This window comes from Hippoglossus stenolepis, chromosome 13, assembly GCF_022539355.2.
Source record: "Hippoglossus stenolepis isolate QCI-W04-F060 chromosome 13, HSTE1.2, whole genome shotgun sequence".
Classification (NCBI taxonomy): Eukaryota; Metazoa; Chordata; class Actinopteri; order Pleuronectiformes; family Pleuronectidae; genus Hippoglossus; species Hippoglossus stenolepis.
In genome coordinates, this window is record NC_061495.1 from 12,655,908 (window position 1) to 12,674,259 (window position 18,352).

Below are 18,352 nucleotides of genomic sequence, written 5' to 3' on the forward strand. Positions count from 1 at the left end.
AAAAAAGAGACTTAACGCATCGCTCATCTGTTGAGAAGGTATTGTTGACCTTTTTTTCCTTGGTGATTTTAATAAAGTTAACCGAATTTATATATAGTTGATGTTTTTTCCGAATGCTTTTACCATCCACTGTAAAACACAACAGAATCTGATTTCTAGCATCCTGTTTCCATTTATCATGGCTTAGTAACTTCATAAAAAAATCCTGGACCTTTTAACCCTTTTTTTCTCAGGCGGGGCTGTTGGTCTTTCCAAAGTTCAGGGTGTAGACCAAAGGTGGCCAGGCCTTTTCCATCAGGGGCTCTAAACTTTATAACCCTACTTGTGGTATTTATGCCGGCATTAATGCCTTTTTTTATAACACTTCTTTAAAATGAACATTTTTGTTGAAATTAATTAAGTGTTATTTTATTGCAACTTATATTCATGCTTTTCTAATTTACGAACTGTTTTATTTGCAACACAACCTCTACACAGTGAGAACAGGGAATGCAAGTATAAAAACGGAAATTCTATTCCAAAGTTTCCATGTATAGCCCAACAATTCCACCCCTCCTCCTCGCTCCCTGCAATCAAAACAAAGAGCCTGAAGCTGTCCTATCCAAATTTTAAAAGGCATAGAGGTATGTTGTGTCCTGATGTATCTAACCCTAACTATTACTTAGTAGTTCTACCTAGTTGTTAAAGTTCTATAATTGTCAAATACAAAGTGTAACAAATTGCACTACATGATAACTTTAAATCTGCAGTAATAAAATAACTTAGTGGCCTTCTAGTTAACCTATGTATCTGCAGTTTATTGTGCTTGTAGTGATCAAACACTAAATTCAGCAAACACACACAATGTTGCTTCACTGCTGCACACAGCCGCCCCCCTGCCCGAGGGCAGAAGTGGAGTCTTGGCAAGGCTCCATGGGATGTGGTCCCAAGGTGCCGTCTTATAAAGGAGGTGTGAGCGTCTCAGGGTCCCTCACTCTCTGCTCCACAGAATGACTGACACGACCGCGGCTGCTGCAGAATCAATGAGCTGACTGGAGCCAGCTGTGCACCCCGGGTCCTCCGCTGTCCCTGCTGACTTCATCACGTCTACATTTTGGGCTGCACTCAAACTGAGGTACAGCGTTTCTTACTGAAAGGTAAGTCAATGTGGAAACTCAATTGTTTTTAGGACTTATTCCTCCAACTTTCTGCAATTAAACTGTTGTCCTGTTATAAGAAGTATGGATGCACTTGATTAGATGCTCAAACTACTTTTTGTGGACAGTAACATTGATGGAACTTTGTATTCTTGTTGCCATTTTTCTCCACAGCCGGGACAAGGATGTTCCCCTCCTTTACATCGGTGCTGCTAGTCACTGCACTGACCAGTGTCTGGGCCCAGGACCACTATGAGGAGAGGAAAACTGCTAAGAAATCCAGAGGCAAACCTCAACCTCAAACCGCTGCAAATATTCATGATGGACAAGGTAAGAAAATGAATGAAAAACAATATATTCAGTCTTTATATTGCTGTGATACATCACTCAGTATTTTAGGTGGTTTATTTGTGTATGCTTTCCCTCATTTATATCAAAGAAATCATAATTAGGATTTATATATGTTTTACTCAATACAAATTGTATAAAAACCTGAAAAAATGCAAGGTTTTTACATGAAATTCAATGAAAATGTATCATTGAAATCACTGGAAGAACAACCGGTAAATTGGGTTGTAATGTCAATGGAAAGTGCTGCATCTTGTTCTGTGTGCACGCAGCCATCCTAGACGAGGACTGTAGCTTGGAGCTCTCCTTCCTGTTGGACAGCTCTGAGAGCGCTAAGGACAACCATGAGCAGGAAAAGCAGTTTGCCATGAACGTGGTGGACAGACTCCAAGGGGTTCGACTGCAAACCGGCCGCAGCACGAGTTTGAGGGTGGCCCTGTTGCAGTACAGCAGCCATGTCATCACAGAGCAAACCTTCAGAGACTGGAGGGGCACGGAGAACTTCAAGTACCGGATCGCTCCCATCATCTACATCGGGCACGGCACCTACACCACCTACGCCATCACCAACATGACCAAGATCTACCTGGAGGAATCCAGTCCCGGCAGCATCAAAGTGGCCATCCTCCTCACAGATGGCATTTCCCACCCAAGGAACCCTGACATCTTCTCCGCTGTCGCTGACGCCAAGAACCAGGGTGTCAAGTTCTTCACCCTGGGCATCACCCGGTCGGCCAATGACCCAGCCAATGTAGCCCAGCTGCGTCTGCTCGCCAGCTCCCCTGCCTCCCAGTTCCTCCGCAATTTACAGGACGAAGACATAGTCAACAAAATCGTCACTGAGATTGTGAGTAAAATACCTCGTCTTTCAGCGGAGAGCACTTAGAAGAAAAGTCGTGCGTTTGTCTTGACGAAGCATCTTTTGGGAGTTGACACATACGGGCTTGTTCAGGTATTTATATAGAGATGGAATGATGACAATGCAGCAGAGAGACAAAGGGATCACATGTGTGTGACAGCTCTGGATTTAAGTTTTTCTCGAGAGAATTTACACAAAAAACATATTTTTATGAGCTTATCCCCTGGATTTCCTTTAAAGGCTTAGTGTCTGTTTTAAGAAAAAATCTCTCAACACATTCCTTTATGTGGAAACGGTGGCATTTAAACAAGGATTATCTTTACAGCAACACGCAAGCTATGCAATTCATTCCACTTCATCTCGAAGGGTAGAAGATGCTTAACGTAGAAGTATTCAGGAATGTTATCAGTCTTTATCAGCTTTTCTTTGTGTTGTTTGTGCAACATTGAGTTATTAAAACACATCTATAGGCAATGAATGAACAAACCTGATAATGTTTTTTCATATACTTCTCATTTCTTTGCAGACTGGCTTGGCTGAGGAAGGAGTAAGTATTACAGTTAACTGACACAGACATTTAATAATGTGTAGGTGAAGATGCCCACTTTGATTGTGCTGAATTACACCCGTGACAACTTTGCAACGATGTCTCTTCTTTTTTAAGTGCCCTCTGGCTCAGAGATGTGCTTGCGAGAAAGGGGAGAGGGGGCCCAGTGGGCCTGCGGTGAGTACTAATCCTCAAACTTTTCAAAATACCTCACAACCAAAGATCAGTTTTCCTTTTGAAGTGTCACAGATGTTTGACAGAACAAACGATTTCAGAAATCTGACATAGATCCTGTTATTTAAGGTATGGTAATTGTGCCGTTTTGAACAATCAGGATAACTGTTTGCTTTTCCCCCACCAGTATAGCTTGCAGGCATTTGCAAACGCGCAGTAAGTGGACAGGTGGTGCCGTCCCACATTCTAAAAGCAAACCTATGGCAACTGGGAAACAAGAGGAGAGATGGTGAATTGTATTTCCCAGAGAAATATGTTTGTTGCTACTCCATGTGCCCTGTCTCAGCTAGTTACTGTGCATTTCTCATGCAACATAAGATGTCCCCTGGAAACCAGAGGCACCACATTTAGGGCTCTTCTCCCTATAAAACTGGACCTTTGGCCATCATAAATCTCACATGCAACCCCTTCTGCCACCAGGTCAGTGAGACAGGGACACAGGATGAGGGAGTGCAGTATGGCGAGACAGATATTCTACTGTATGTAATGGTTGATGCTAGAGGGAGACATTCATAGCCCCTCTAAGTACCCACGCACACTTTCAGACATACTTCCAAACTTCCGTTCGATCCCTCTCCTTCTCAGACAGCGCAGGTAAAGTGAAGCTTTCCAGCAGACGGACGGGTAATCATTTGCTGACAGACAGCTGCATGGTCATTAACCAGGTGCTTTCTCCTCAGAGAGATTCTTCAAATTCTTACACTAAGACAGAAAGGTTCTCATAATTACTCTCATTAGTTTAATGGTCAAAAAGTAGCAATTTCTGGGGAACAGCAACTGAAACTCACTGCCCAGGTGCAGCTATAGACAACGACCTGTGGCTCTGTGGACAAGACACTTCATGCCCACTAATGGCGTCAACTGACGTTCAGCCCTCAAATCCATGAGCACACCCTTACGACACATTCAGACACGAGGCCAGTGGTTTTCTTAGCCTCTGTCTGAATTGCACAGTGTCTGTCTGTAGTGGACAAAAATCCTTGCACTTTGACTTTGCAAACAACGTAGTAGACAACCTTTAATTTTCAGGTTATGGCTCATGGACTTGTGTATTTGTCATTAGTGATTTTAATGCATACTGATTGGAGAGAAAACACTCAGAAGAACAAATGATCCCAATCTTGACCCATATTTTGTTTCGTTCTCCAGGGAAAGAAAGGCCGATCCGGAGATGATGGAACCTCGGGGTTTAAAGGGCATAAGGTAGGTGGTTTTTGATGGACATATGGGCTGACATTCTTAGCTGGGGGCCCCTGGTTTTTTTTTTAACCCTCCTGAGTGCACTCCTAAATTGTATGTTTCCGTTTTGCATCATCCAATATCTGTAAAGTGTGATCCATTCAGCCAAACTTCAACAAATGTATATTTGTGTCAAAGTTTATGGATATTTTTTATTTTGTTTTGTTTGTATGTTATTTATATTTTATTTATTGATCATGTTATCTGTGATTAGGGTTAGTTTTAGGGTTAGATCAATTACATGCTAATAATTTTAAACAGATGTGCACATTTTGAGTAATGTAATTTGGGAGTAACGTTAGCTACTGACCCAAGCGCTTCTGTGCTCTACTTGACATTTAGTGAGTATTTATGCAAATATTGAGCATATTATGATATCTTGCATCTTACTCTTCACTGATCTCCTGTGGAGTACCCCAAGGTTTGCTATTGGGCCCTATTTTATTTTATTTGTATACTTACTAGGCTCTATTTATAGACAAAGTGACAACCTTTATTGTTGCACTGATGATCTGTAACTGTAACTTCCTTCAATAACAGATGATGCCACCGAGTGTTCATGTCCTTGCCTCCCCCTTTTGGTCCCTGTCTTAATGTGCTTGTTGATCTAGCATTTGACATTGTTTTACACAACTGTGAACTACCTTCACAACCTGTTTTATTGGTGTTTAACCAATAATGTCTGCTCATCCATGGATCTGTTCCTGTATATTTTGCACTATTTTAGAATTTGTTGTTTTAAAATATATTTTATATTATTAATATTATTGACTTGTTCGTATGGGGCTTATAGACAAAGATTTTAAAGGGTCTAAAGTTTTCAGTCCATTAAGAGGTAACAGTTTGATTGGATAGTTGGAAGTTTCATTTTTTATGATATGTTTTTTGTTTTTCTTTTAAACTTGTTTATAACTGCAAGGTCAGACTCTGAACTTCTACAACAGGTTGGACAAACTAACATTGATTAATATAATGAGTCTGTGTAATCCCTTCATATCAGGGTGAAGCAGGATTGAGTGGACTACCTGGACGAGAAGGTGCTGAGGTAAATGCTGATATTTATGACCAAAATAAAGAAAATATTCTCTTCTGTCACATTTGTTTGTTGACACATATTTCATTTATTCTATTTGCAGGGGAAATTAGGTCTGAAAGGAGATAAGGTATGCAATTCAGGTTCGGACAATGATGATGTTTTATACTGCTGCACACAAAATGGACCTGTGCTGTACTTGTAATCTCTACACAGGGTGAGGGGGGAGAATGTGGCACTCCAGGAATCAAAGGAGACAGGGTACGGTGGTACTACTGACACTACTCGTATTGAATATCATGTTTGCAGTTTGAAAACATTGTATTTGATGTTGTGATCATTCTCTTTCCTCCAGGGTCTTGAAGGTGCATTTGGTCCAAGAGGAGTCAGAGGCCCGCAGGTTAGTCATAATTCACGTGTTTATAGAGCTTGTCTTTGTTCGTTAAGACTTTATATTGTTTAAACAGTCACACAGAAGAGAAAAAAGAGACGTTTTACCTACAATCCATGGATACTCTGGATACTTACAACTTGAAGTACAATGAAACTTATTTCAGATACTTTAGATAACCATTAAAAATATAGATATATATTAGCAAGACATTCTAAATTTACATAGGTGTGTATTATTAGCAGTTCCAATTGTATCCCTGTATGCTTTAGCAATGCTGTGTGTTGATTATTAAACTACGATACAATACGATACAGTATGGTACAATACGGTACGGTATAGTACAGGATGATACAATAACATACGATATTATACAATACGACAAGTCAAGACAAGAAAAGGTATGTTACGGAACAATAGCTTACAGTAAGGCAAGACAAGGTAAGATAAGGTATGGAAAGATTTGCTACGAAATAAACAAAATAAAATGATACAGGTAAGGTATGGTACGTTTCGGAAATATACGATTTGAAACAAAACTATACGATAAAAGATTTGTTAAATGAATGTCACCTTACACATAAGACAGACAACAGGCAAGAGAAAATCATACATGTCTCAAGACAGTACACGATAGGGGGAGATCACAGCAGCAAGGTACCCATCATCGTCAAACACTTCCTCCTATCCATACAGAGTAATGTACAAACCGACCGTCTGGCTGTTTTCTAATTAATGGTTGCTTGTTGTCTCTGCAGGGGGTACCAGGACCACAAGGAGACATCGGACCAGAGGGCCCTCAGGGAAAGCAGGTCAGCCCCTTTCTCAACATCTCTCACTTCAGCTCATCGTGCACATCTGCTGTGACCTTTACATTTCCTTTTATGATAAGTTTAAACAAGAGGTTGGAGTTTTACCACCCAGAGTCTTAACCATCCTGCACAGAGGCCTGTTTGTCTGCTAATAGACCCCTGCATGAACATTTGGCAATGAGCCGAAATCCTCACCATTATTACTGTTATTCACCAACATAGAAAAAAGAAAATCATACTACTGCTTCTCCTGTGTGTATCCTGTTTCTAAATACAGACTAGAAAGTGCCTACAGCATTGTCAGCTTCTCCAACGAGAGCTCCTGTTAATAACATACATGGATAGTCAATGTATATGCTCAGTCTCGCCATGTGAGGACATGCTCGTAGGTGGCATTTGCAAAGATTAACAGCAATCTTGGTGGTCTCTATTTAGTGTAATTTGCATTTGATCCCAAAAACAGACTGCTGGAAGAAATGCAGCAAATGCTCAAATTCAACTGATGATTCAATTACATTAAAACAGGCAAAATGATAACATCTTTTCGTGTCATGCTTGCTGTATATAAACATGGACGATGTGTCTCTGCTAGTGATGTTGGTCTGGAGCCACAGTATCGAGGGTGCACCAATACATGCTCTCGACCAATCAAATTCTCAGTCTCGGCTGTCAACCATGACAATTCACTTGGTTTTTATAACATCCATCAAAAACTAAAATGTTGTTTTAGCGGCCTAGATTGAATTTGAAGGATGAAGCTCAGGTGTGTGGGCCAGTTGGCAGGAGATGAAAAAGCCAGAAGTCTCGTCTACCCAGCAACACTAGCAGACAGGAACAAAAACTAAATGGGGATAAAACAAAACACCCAGGCAGAAAATCCAGGAAGTTGAACCAGAAAGAAAAAGACAACAAAGAGCTTCCACCAATTCTCAGTTATTTTGAGACACAGTTGTTTGGGGATAAACATTGAGACATTACAGGGGCTTAAGTTTCACTCATATTTGTCCTGATTTGCAGGAAGAGATCAAATACCTCGCCCATTACCTGATTTACAGTACACACAACCGCTGAAAGATTGACTGCATTAATTTCAGCATCTCGTCTACATGTGTTTGCGTGTCAATCAAGTCTAGTTTTAAGTTCCTGTGTACACTTTTGTCAAGTGTCATTATTTTTGTCATCACAGGGTGAACGTGGCCCAGGTGGTCCTCCAGGAATTCAAGGGGAAACTGGTATTGGACTTGCTGGACCAAAAGTAAGATGTGTAATGGATGATCCAGTGAATAAGTTATTGTACTATGAGATTATTTGTGATTGTTTATTTGGTGTCGTTTATTTGGGTTGTTGTTATTAAACTAAATCATTATATTATCTGCAGGGTGACATGGGGTTCCAGGGCAGGCCAGGTCCTCATGGTCCTCAAGGAGTGGGTGAACCTGGACTTCCTGTAAGTTAAGAACCAAACTGTCTGTAGCAAACTGTTGAAGGTTTTTGTGTCTGTGATGGCCGTAGTTGTATCATTGGTAAATTGTTAAATGTTTTATTCAATTTACTGTTTGGGTGACGTATTCAACACTCTGGCTTTGTTTACAGGGACCTCAAGGATCTCAAGGCGTTCAAGGGGACAAAGGACCCCTGGGTGAAGGGTTCCCTGGGTCAAAGGTAGGCCTATTATTTTGAGACTATCAAACAACAGTAGCATTGTCTAGGTCAAAACTAGAGTATGGAATATTGCTTTGGTAACAGATTTAAAAAAGAGATAAATACATTCTTGAAAGTAGAATAGAGTGAGCAAAGACCCCTCCATCCCCTGCACTGATGATTCTGTCAAGCTGCCCTTGAAGAAAGCATTTAACCTCCAGTGCTGCTGAGGCAATGGCTCAGCGGTAAATATGTGGATCTGCAATAATATAATCTGTACAGTGCTTCTGGGAATGTAATCAAAGCCTAACTTAAGTAGAAAATCTAAATAAAGAAGTCAGTAAGTATCCGAAGAACCAGAGCTTGAACCACTGTGACACTCTCTAAGGTTATTCCACATTGTTTAATAGTTGACAGGAAACATCGAAAGAGCAGCAGCAAGTGAATACATACTTTGAGTGTGTCTATGCCTTCAGGAAATTTGGCCTCACGCTCTATCGATCTTTGAGTTTTACAACAAGTTAATTCTGTCGAGTCACGCTGCCTATGTTTACTTCTGTGTCGCTCCTGTATCCTGTAACATGATATCAATATAAAATTGGGGGCAGCAGACATTCTGTAATTGATGCGCAAAACAGAGATTTCGGAACCAATTAGTTTAAAAGCAGTTGTTTCATTACTACTTAATCTAAATACCTACCTGCTTCAATTTTGACCAAGTTAAAAACCCACTTGCATAAATACCACATCAATTGATTGTTGGATCCTGAAAGTAATGGGACATCAGCTGCCAGTGTGTGTGGCTGGCATTGCTCATAGACAAATTCTTTCAGGCCTAAAATTAACACAGAAACACAATCTGCTGACAAACTTCCTGATCTCTCAGTGTAATTGTAGGTAATAGGGGCATTCTTCAGTTCATGGCCTACATCTGTCGAAACCACATCTCTTTCTGTTCCAACTCGATGGCTCACGGCTCAGGTGTTTGTTCAAGTGTTGCAGATGATGTGTTAAACCTGTAAAAACGGTGATTTTGTTTTTCCTCCCGTGCTGCAACATGCCTCACAATGGAACATTGTATTTTACAATCGACAGCAAACTCCTCATTCAGAAGCACATAGCAGGGATTCAACCAGAGTGTTAAAGTGACATACAAGACTGGATGCAATAGCATGTGGCTCACAATGTAAAATATACATGAAGATTATAAATGTCTTAGTGTTCAAAACAAAAAGCATTAAGAAGTGAAATTACAACACGTTAACTATATCTCATTTTACAGCGGCTCATGACAGAGCTTGTCAGTAAATCTGACAATGTAAGGAACATAATTATGAGGTTGTTGAGGAAACCTTGGGACACTTTTATTGGTCGAAGGAAGCTCTGAGAAAATGATCGCTGGGAAATGTCCTCAAGCAACTACACATCTGTTCGACCCGTGCCAGACTTCCTGGCTGTTGTAAGTTGTACTTCTCCGCTCACTTCTAGCTCTTGTAAAAGGGGGATCTCTCACAGGTGATCAACTTCTCAGATCAGGTCGGCTTGTCTGCATTTCATTACACTTCCATTGCTTGTTCAGCTCCTATCATCACCCCCTTGCGCTTCATTATTCACGGGCAGTGGAAAAAGTTGAACAATCGCGCGGCCATGAAGAAAGTTGAAAAAAAAACTGTATCATTCCTTGTGCATAGGATCATTGTGCATCAATCATGAAAAGCTAACAGGAGCCAACATGCTCTTTCTTCCATACTCTCTCCGTGAGAACAATGCACATTTGGCTTTGACCCAATCTCAAGTGGCTGTGATGCAACTGACGAACATGATCTGATTTTCGTTTCCACAGGGTGATCGGGGGCTTCCAGGACCGAGGGGGCCAAGGGGACAGCAGGGTGCAGGAATCAAAGGAGAAAGGGTGGGTTCTAAATTTATCATCTAACACAGAGTATTCACTGCGGTACACAACAAAGGCACAAATGAAATCCATAAAGGAGCCCAAATGTTCTCTACTCTTTGAAACACTAGACTGAGCCAAGAGGACATTAGGGAGACCTACATTAAACATCTGGTTAATATGGAAAAGTTTAAAGTTAGTGGTGGGAAAGAGGGGCTACACCATGTGCTATGAATACTGTGGGACTATAAAGGTAATACATATCAGCCACAGCATAAAAACTACCCGCCATAATATCAGACAGGTGGTTTCAATGTTGTGGCTGGTGTCTGTAGTATGAATAGATGGAACCACTAGCTCTGGGAGGCGCTGTAGAGTAGCTTTGGCAAAAAATTATTTTGGACTCCACAAAGTGACATCCAATCCAGAGGTAGGCTATGACAAGAAGTCCTTTTGCTTGCAATACAACCCTGTGTACGTGCCTGTTTATGTTGTCTCTTTATGTTGCCTGTTTTTATGACTCTATGTCTTTCATTGTTACTTGTTTATATGATTGTCTCCATGTTGTTGCTTGTTTATTGACAAGCTGAAGAAAATGTTCCACTTTGGTGGACAATAAAGTTCTGAGTCAATCTCCGCTGTCAATCATAATGTTTCACCCCGTTTTTATAACATCATTTTAACTAATTAAAACCAAACTTATGGGAAAAATGAGCAGTTCAACAAACAGCAGTTTGATAAAAACTATCTAAAATGCCAGAAACCGTCTTTGCAAAAAATGTTTTTTGTCATGTACTTTTGGAAATTTACTTTTTAGTTTGGCACTTGTCCCTTCCACTATACTACAACCAGTCACCAGGGGGCGATTGAGCTTCACTTTAGGGGGGGGCTTTCATGGCCTCCATCTTTATATACAGTTTACGATATTGACCTGTCAATGGTGTTCTACTTTTAGGGTGAACTGGGGCCTCCAGGTCCTCTCGGGCCAACTGGACTGACAGGAGTCGGCATACAGGGAGAAAAGGTCAGCAGGATAGTGTTCTCTAAATGTTTAAAAAGTTGTGTATCTCATGTCTCTGTCACAATCTCTGACACATACAAATGCAATAGTAGAACATTCAGTAATTATATTCTTCTACTCTTTATTGTTACACAGGGAATCGAGGGTCCAAGAGGTCCTCCAGGAGGCAGAGGGCTAACAGGAGAAGGTTTACCCGGACCTAAGGTTTGTTTAAACACGTGTAAAATTCAAGAGTCTATTTGCTTGTTTGGTCAGAGAGAGCTGGTGCAATATTTATTATCATCTCATACAGACAAGGTCAAGGGTTTTACATTTAGGATTTTTTTGGGTTGCTGAGACTTAGGATGTGATATGACGTGCATGATTATACGTAGCAGTGTGAATGGTTAAATAGACAGAAAACAGACAGTATGTTTGAAGTGACCATTCTTGTTGGCTGTGTTAAAGGGGAAGTCAGTGGAGTCAGAAGAGTTTTGCAGGCTTACATTCTCAGGGTAAAGATTGCTCCTGATGCTGTGTTACATTTTTAATGATGACCCATGCCATTTTTCTGTTTCTATTTCTAGGGAGACCAAGGTTTACCAGGAGAGCAGGGAGGTCCAGGAGAGAGAGGCATCGGTGAGCCTGGTTCAAAGGTAATCCAACACATGTCTTTAACCAAACAATTCAATGAAGCTAAGGTCCATATTATCACTACCCATGTACCAAATCCATGAAAAAACTATTTTGCTGTTACAGGGAGAGCTTGGAGCAGCTGGTTTGGGTGGACTGCCTGGTCTTCCTGGAGAAGATGGAGCTCCAGGACAGAAGGTACAGTATTTAATGCCAATTTAGTGGAAAACCTCTACTGTGTAACCCAATTTCCTCTTTGTATCTGAACCATACCGTCCTTCCCTTTGGCCACTGACTTTTACAAAGACAAACAAGATTATTTCCAGAACTCTTTGTGTTAATAAGATTGTTTCTTTGTCTCTTCTAATGTTCCTCTCTTAGGGGGAGACTGGTTTACCTGGTTCAAGAGGTCTTGAGGGAGCACAAGGAATTGGCACTCAAGGGGAGAAAGTATGCTCTAAATTATACCATATATCATTGTGTAGTTCACATTTTTTATCAGGTAAAATGCTAATCAGATAATGTATGGCTGTCCTTCTGTCCAGGGTGACCAGGGTATGAGGGGTATCCGTGGGTTACATGGTCCTCCAGGGATTTCAGGACCCTCTGGACCGAAGGTAAGAATTAATGTGGTATTTTGCTATGGTATGATAGCTTCCTCCTAAAACCAAAAAAAACACATCTTAAATTGGCATCTGAAGTATTGTCAATATAGAGAATGTTACGTCTCTAACCAATTCTCACTTTCCAGGGAGAACGTGGAATACCAGGTCAGCAGGGCATCTCAGGTCAGCCAGGACGGTCTATATCTGGTTCAAAGGTAAATGAATAAACACTTATCATCTACCTTGGCAGATAGACTATAACCACACATCAAGAGTAATTTCCTGATAGTGTCTGATGAGATGTAATGCAACCAATACTGTTGTAGCTAAGAATCCATTTGACTTGATTGTCCTGTCTTCAGGGTGATCAAGGTCCTGTTGGGCCCCATGGTCCTGTTGGGGAAACAGGCCTTGGACTGCCCGGTCCAAAGGTAAATACCATTATTCTTTTATTTTAGAGTGTTATAGAACTTTAAAAACCATGTTTGTATGGACTGCAACATGTTATTGGTCTTCATCAATGAATTTTGTTCCAAGGGTGATCGTGGTCATCCAGGTTTACCGGGTCCACATGGTCCAAAAGGAGAAGGCCTTCCTGGCCCTGGGGTTTGTATTACCAACCAAGAATTCACAAATCCTAATATGTTTTATCCTATAAAACCCTGTGGACGTTGGCACAGTGTGAACTAATCTATGCATCGTCTTTTAGGGTCCTCCAGGCCTGCCAGGCTTACAAGGAGAACTAGGCCCAGAGGGAATTGGAATTCCTGGTCCCAAGGTTTGTGTCGAGTCTAGGTGTTGTTTTTCTTTCTGTTTGTGTGGGACTGTATGTGTGAATATGGTGATGCTCATTGTCAATTTGATTGTGTCATGTCTATTCTAGGGTGATGTTGGCTTTAGAGGATTGCCAGGATTGCCTGGTCCAGCTGGAGAGGGCTTACAAGGACCACCGGTAAAAAACATTATTGAACATTAAGATACAAACCACTCAAATCAATCTAATTACAATTGGTATTAAAATCTGAATTACGACTAATAAATGATAAAATAAACCACACACAATATACTATATAAGGTTAGAAATTGTCCAACACATGAATTTGATCATTAACTAAATGCAAGTTGGTCGTAAACTAGTGTCATGATTACTTCTAAACCTTTGTTTTAAGGGTAATCTTGGGAGATCAGGACCCCCTGGTCCAATTGGAACTCAAGGCGAAGGCATTCAAGGTCCAAAGGTAAATAATTGTGGTTTACAGTTTGTGGATATTCTTTATTTCTGGCATTTACAAAGCTTCTCATAATCAGGTTTGTTTCACAATTCTCCTTGTAACAAGTGTGAAGCAATATGATTTAATTCATTATTTCTGACAAGTTACACAGTAGAGAACTGTCTGATGAACTAGCTGCAGGACAAATCATAAAAGTAATTTAAGGTCTTTCAAGAGTCTGGATGAATGTGAGTCCCATGTACAGTCAGTCTACAGTACAGTCTAATTTCAGGGAATGCCTGGATCTCAAGGTATGACTGGGCCAAGAGGTCCGCATGGAGACGGTTTTCCTGGCCCTAAGGTGAGACATTTCTATGTAGCCTTGAAAAATGTAATGATTATGTGATTAACAAGTCTTTGACTAGACTGACAATACTCTCCTTGTTACAGGGTGATCGTGGATTACAGGGTGAGAGGGGAATGAAAGGTTTGAAAGGAGAGTTGGGAGATTCTGGAGTCGCTGGTGAAGCAGTAAGTACTGACATTGCCATTTTGACTTTACTTACTGCATGAATATGATTAATACACATCTATAGTCCAAATAAAACCGCAGAGGGAGCTGTTATACATCAGATGATGTGTTTTCAATTCAATTTCCTTGTAAAATGTACCAAGAGGCAGAAAAATGAAAATTAGTCAAATTGATGCTTTTCTTATTCCAGAACAATGAAGTTATAGTGTATGTGTGTATAGCACATGGACACGAGTATACTGTTAGTTTTAGTATAAGCATCACAAACCTATGACATAGAAACTGAACTACTTACCACAAAGTGAAAATGGTGATATTTCTATACTTTTCTCAAACCCCAGGGGAAGCCAGGAACAAAAGGAGAAACAGGCCTGACGGTAAGTTTATAAATTCAACAAATGTTTCACCATTCAACAAATTAAATAGATTTTATACTAATGAAAATGTTCCATGTTTCACAGAGAGAAGACGTTATTAAGCTGATCAAGGAAATCTGTGGTAAGACCAAAAGTCAACTCTAGTTAAACTATGACGTTGCTGGTAGTTTTTAAATTCACAACTGCTATAAATGTAGAGCCAAAGTGAGATTGACAGTATAAGTATTTTGTTTTCAAATCTTATTAGCTTGGTCCAAATAATGGCAACAGCATTTTGAATAAGCTACAATTAATTTAGCCAACGGTTGGACCATTTGGATCCAGATCAAAAAATCTTTACTACTGGATGGATTACCATGAAGTTGTGTATAGAATTCACTTACCAATAATTGGGTTTATGACCAAAGTAATGACCTTCCCATCAGACTCAGCTGTGTCTGATGCTAATTTTAGCAGGCTAACAAGCAAATTTAAGATCATGAACAATGTCACTGTGACAAGGTAAGTAGAGTCCTGAAGACGTGAGAGATATGCTAAAACCTATGGACCTTATTTTGTTTCAGGATGTGGCATCAAGTGCAAGGAGAGGCCCATGGAGCTTGTGTTTGTCATCGACAGCTCAGAAAGTGTCGGCCCCGAGAACTTTGAAATCATCAAAGACTTTGTCACACGGCTGGTGGACCGCACCACAGTTGGTCGAAACGCCACCAGAATCGGACTGGTCCTTTACAGTCTGGAGGTCCATTTGGAATTCAACTTGGTTCGCTACATGAGCAAACAGGATGTCAAGCAGGCGATCAGAAAAATGCCTTACATGGGTGAGGGCACCTACACTGGCACGGCCATCAGAAAAGCCACTCAGGAGGCCTTTTTCAGCGCTCGGCTTGGAGTCCGGAAAGTGGCCATCGTCATCACTGATGGTCAGACCGACAAGCGAGAGCCTGTTAAGCTTGACCTAGCTGTGAGGGAGGCTCATGCTGCCAACATCGAGATGTATGCACTGGGGATCGTCAATTCATCTGATCCTACGCAGGCCGAGTTCCTGCAGGAACTCAACCTCATTGCCTCTGACCCCGACAGTGAACACATGTACCTTATTGATGACTTCAACACACTACCAGGTGATATTCACAGCCAGATGTTGTAAATATCATTCTTTAAGCTGGGTCTTCATTAGAATATAAAGCTAATTGTTGTCAGCCGACAGGTTGTAAAGTGCCTTAAATTAACTGATGAGTTCATTTCTTTTTTTCAGCACTGGAGTCTCAGCTCGTCAATCAGTTCTGTGAAGATGAAAACGGCGCAGTCTTTTCCAATCGCATTGCAAATGGCCACAGGAACGGCAACAATGGGCATGGTATCAATGGACACAATGGACACAATGGATATAATGGCCATGGTAATAATGGTTATGTTTATGGAAACAATGGACATGGGAACAACGGGAATACTTATAACTACCAAGAGGAGATTCAAAACCAGAGACGCACCAACAGCAGAGGCCGTGGAGACACTTTTGCGCTGCCCATCAGTGCGGATCCTCTCCCTTTTCAGGTCTTGCTGAAATACTCAAATTCTGTTTTTCTTAAAAAAAAATGTTTCTCTACTGATTGTTCAAAATTCATCTTTGATTAAAAAAAATGTATGTCGTTTTACTCTAGGTGGTGGAAGATGATGATGGTGAAGATTTAGACATCAGAGCCCAAGTGCGGGGCAGCAGCACTGTGGCTGTTGTTAACAAAACAACAGTGCCTGGAACTTCTGTGATAGAAAGCTCCGTCCCCAATGAAGCAGTCAAATCATCTTCTTCCTCCTCATCCTCATCAGCAACGTCTTCTTCAACGCTGAGTTCAGTTTCATCCTTAAACTCTAATCAACTGCAGCCAGTGGTGACCCCAGTCCTGCTTGAAGGTGAGAGCTGCTCAGTAGACCTTTTTCACAGAGAACATTCTGACATGTCACTGGATGGTTTATGTTTCATAAAGGGCAGTCCAAGACCGAGTTGGCTCTCCTGCCCAGTGTATTTATACTTTTGTGTTATGTTGTTTCATCACCTCCAACAATGAGCAACGCCTCCATTTCCTTTGTGCATTGCTCTTTATACCAAAACCTGCTTACCAAATTATTAGGTACACCTAGCTAAAACTAGTGCAGTCAAGTACATCAACCCTACAATAGATCCTACATCAGTGAAGGTTAAAATGCTCTGTTTCAGTTGAAACTGTGAAGTGAGCGGTTTTAATACAACTGCATGGTCATTTTGGAGGCTGCAGATTGCGGTGCTGTTTTGTACTATATTCATCCCCACGGGCTTGGACTTATTGTTAGAAAAACCTCTCAAGAAAATGAAGTTTAATTTTAAACCATATAGTTGAATCAACATCTCTAAATTTAAATAACTGATCATTATAACTTCATGAAGAGATGATTTATTGCAGAATTATTATATTAGCCTGATTTGTGGTTTCAGTTAGTTAGATACAACTAATAAAGTGACATGTTGTAATATTCAGTATAGATTTGGGATATGCTGCTAGTCTCATTGGGTAAATAAATGTTTTATGAAAAATGTGGATCTCACACACACCATTTCTCCTGCAGAGGCCGCTATTTTTGTATCCCGCTGTAACCTCAGCCTGAACCAAGGTACCTGCCGAGCCTACATTATCCGCTGGTACTATGACAAGCAGGCCAACGCCTGTGCACAGTTTTGGTATGGAGGCTGTGGCGGAAATGACAACCGTTATGAAACAGAGGACGAATGCAAGGAGACTTGTGTTCTATCCAGAACAGGTGACTTTTAGAGATTTTGAAAAGCAACTATATTAGAAATTGTTGTCTCATTATTATTCATATCTATCTGTTACACTTTTCTGTCTCCAGCTGGATAAAAGGAAGAAAGGAAGAAAGAAGCAGAACGTGACAGAAAGTTGACAGTTCTATTCTACATTCTTCTGAATTGTTCTTTCAACGTGTTCCAAACTTTTCATGCACTTTTGTCACGCAAATGTATTTTTTGGTCAAATAGCAAAGCTGTGTCAGATAGTCATGACAAATTGAATCAAACGCTGAAAAAGTGCCAATATGTTACTGTTTTAACCTACTGACTTAATAACTTCTACAAAAACTGACTGTATTACCTCAAAGAAATTGTACAGAAGAGAAAAAAGTCTTAATCCTTGCTGTTCTGGGTTTAAAGCGACAACTTCAGGGAATTAACTACAGTTCAAAACTAATCTATAAATAAGCTATGGTTTAGATCGTCTGCCTCTTTGACCCATGTATGCTTTACATACATTTAATATAGTTCTAATAAAATAGCAATAGTGAGATGTTTGTTTACATTATGTTGATATGCTGAAATATGTCCTGACTATTTTTGTGCAGCTGTAATAAAGGGCCGGTCTATGTGGGTACTGGTGAAAGTGTCATCTTGTACATTCAAGCATTCTGAAATCAATCCATTTAAATGCCTGTCTACTTGGGCAGCGTGTGTGTAATATGTTTTGTATGTTTTTTTAATAATAAAATATAAAACAAGAGTCGTTGAGTGTTTCACATGTGCTGGTTCAGTATTACTAATACCATTATTAGTATTAAAATATTTGTGCACCCTTCTTTGAGTTCCTACTGTTAGCGTTAAATATAGTTTTTGAACACCTTTTTAGTTTTATACAAAATAAATACACAATACAGAGAAATCAATGTTTTGGATTGTTAGTTATGAAAAGTACCATCGCTTAACTTACATTGCCTTGAAAGGTTGAAACTCTGTGTTTGAAAGTTTGAAATCTAATTTTTTTAAAGTTTATAATTTTTTAAGCCGTAAAAAGTTTTAAAGCCTTCCATTATGTTTTGATAGA

General features: G+C 40.3%; 1 protein-coding gene across 1 annotated transcript; it reads left to right on the forward strand.

Moving 5' to 3' along the window:
- The first annotated feature begins 1,321 nt into the window (after window positions 1-1,321).
- Window positions 1,322-17,293, forward strand: col28a2a (collagen, type XXVIII, alpha 2a). Its single transcript, XM_035174989.2, has 34 exons — window positions 1,322-1,466; window positions 1,757-2,331; window positions 2,870-2,890; window positions 3,008-3,067; window positions 4,274-4,327; window positions 5,364-5,408; window positions 5,500-5,526; window positions 5,613-5,657; window positions 5,752-5,796; window positions 6,546-6,599; window positions 7,786-7,854; window positions 7,978-8,046; window positions 8,193-8,261; window positions 10,084-10,152; window positions 11,087-11,155; window positions 11,288-11,356; window positions 11,719-11,787; window positions 11,891-11,962; window positions 12,146-12,214; window positions 12,310-12,381; window positions 12,516-12,584; window positions 12,732-12,800; window positions 12,907-12,975; window positions 13,079-13,147; window positions 13,253-13,321; window positions 13,539-13,607; window positions 13,873-13,941; window positions 14,031-14,111; window positions 14,454-14,489; window positions 14,574-14,610; window positions 15,053-15,610; window positions 15,745-16,043; window positions 16,151-16,400; window positions 17,091-17,293. The coding sequence occupies exons 1-34, from the start codon at window positions 1,322-1,324 to the stop codon at window positions 17,291-17,293; spliced, it is 3,714 nt and encodes a 1,237-aa protein (XP_035030880.2).
- Window positions 17,294-18,352: the final 1,059 nt, after the last annotated feature.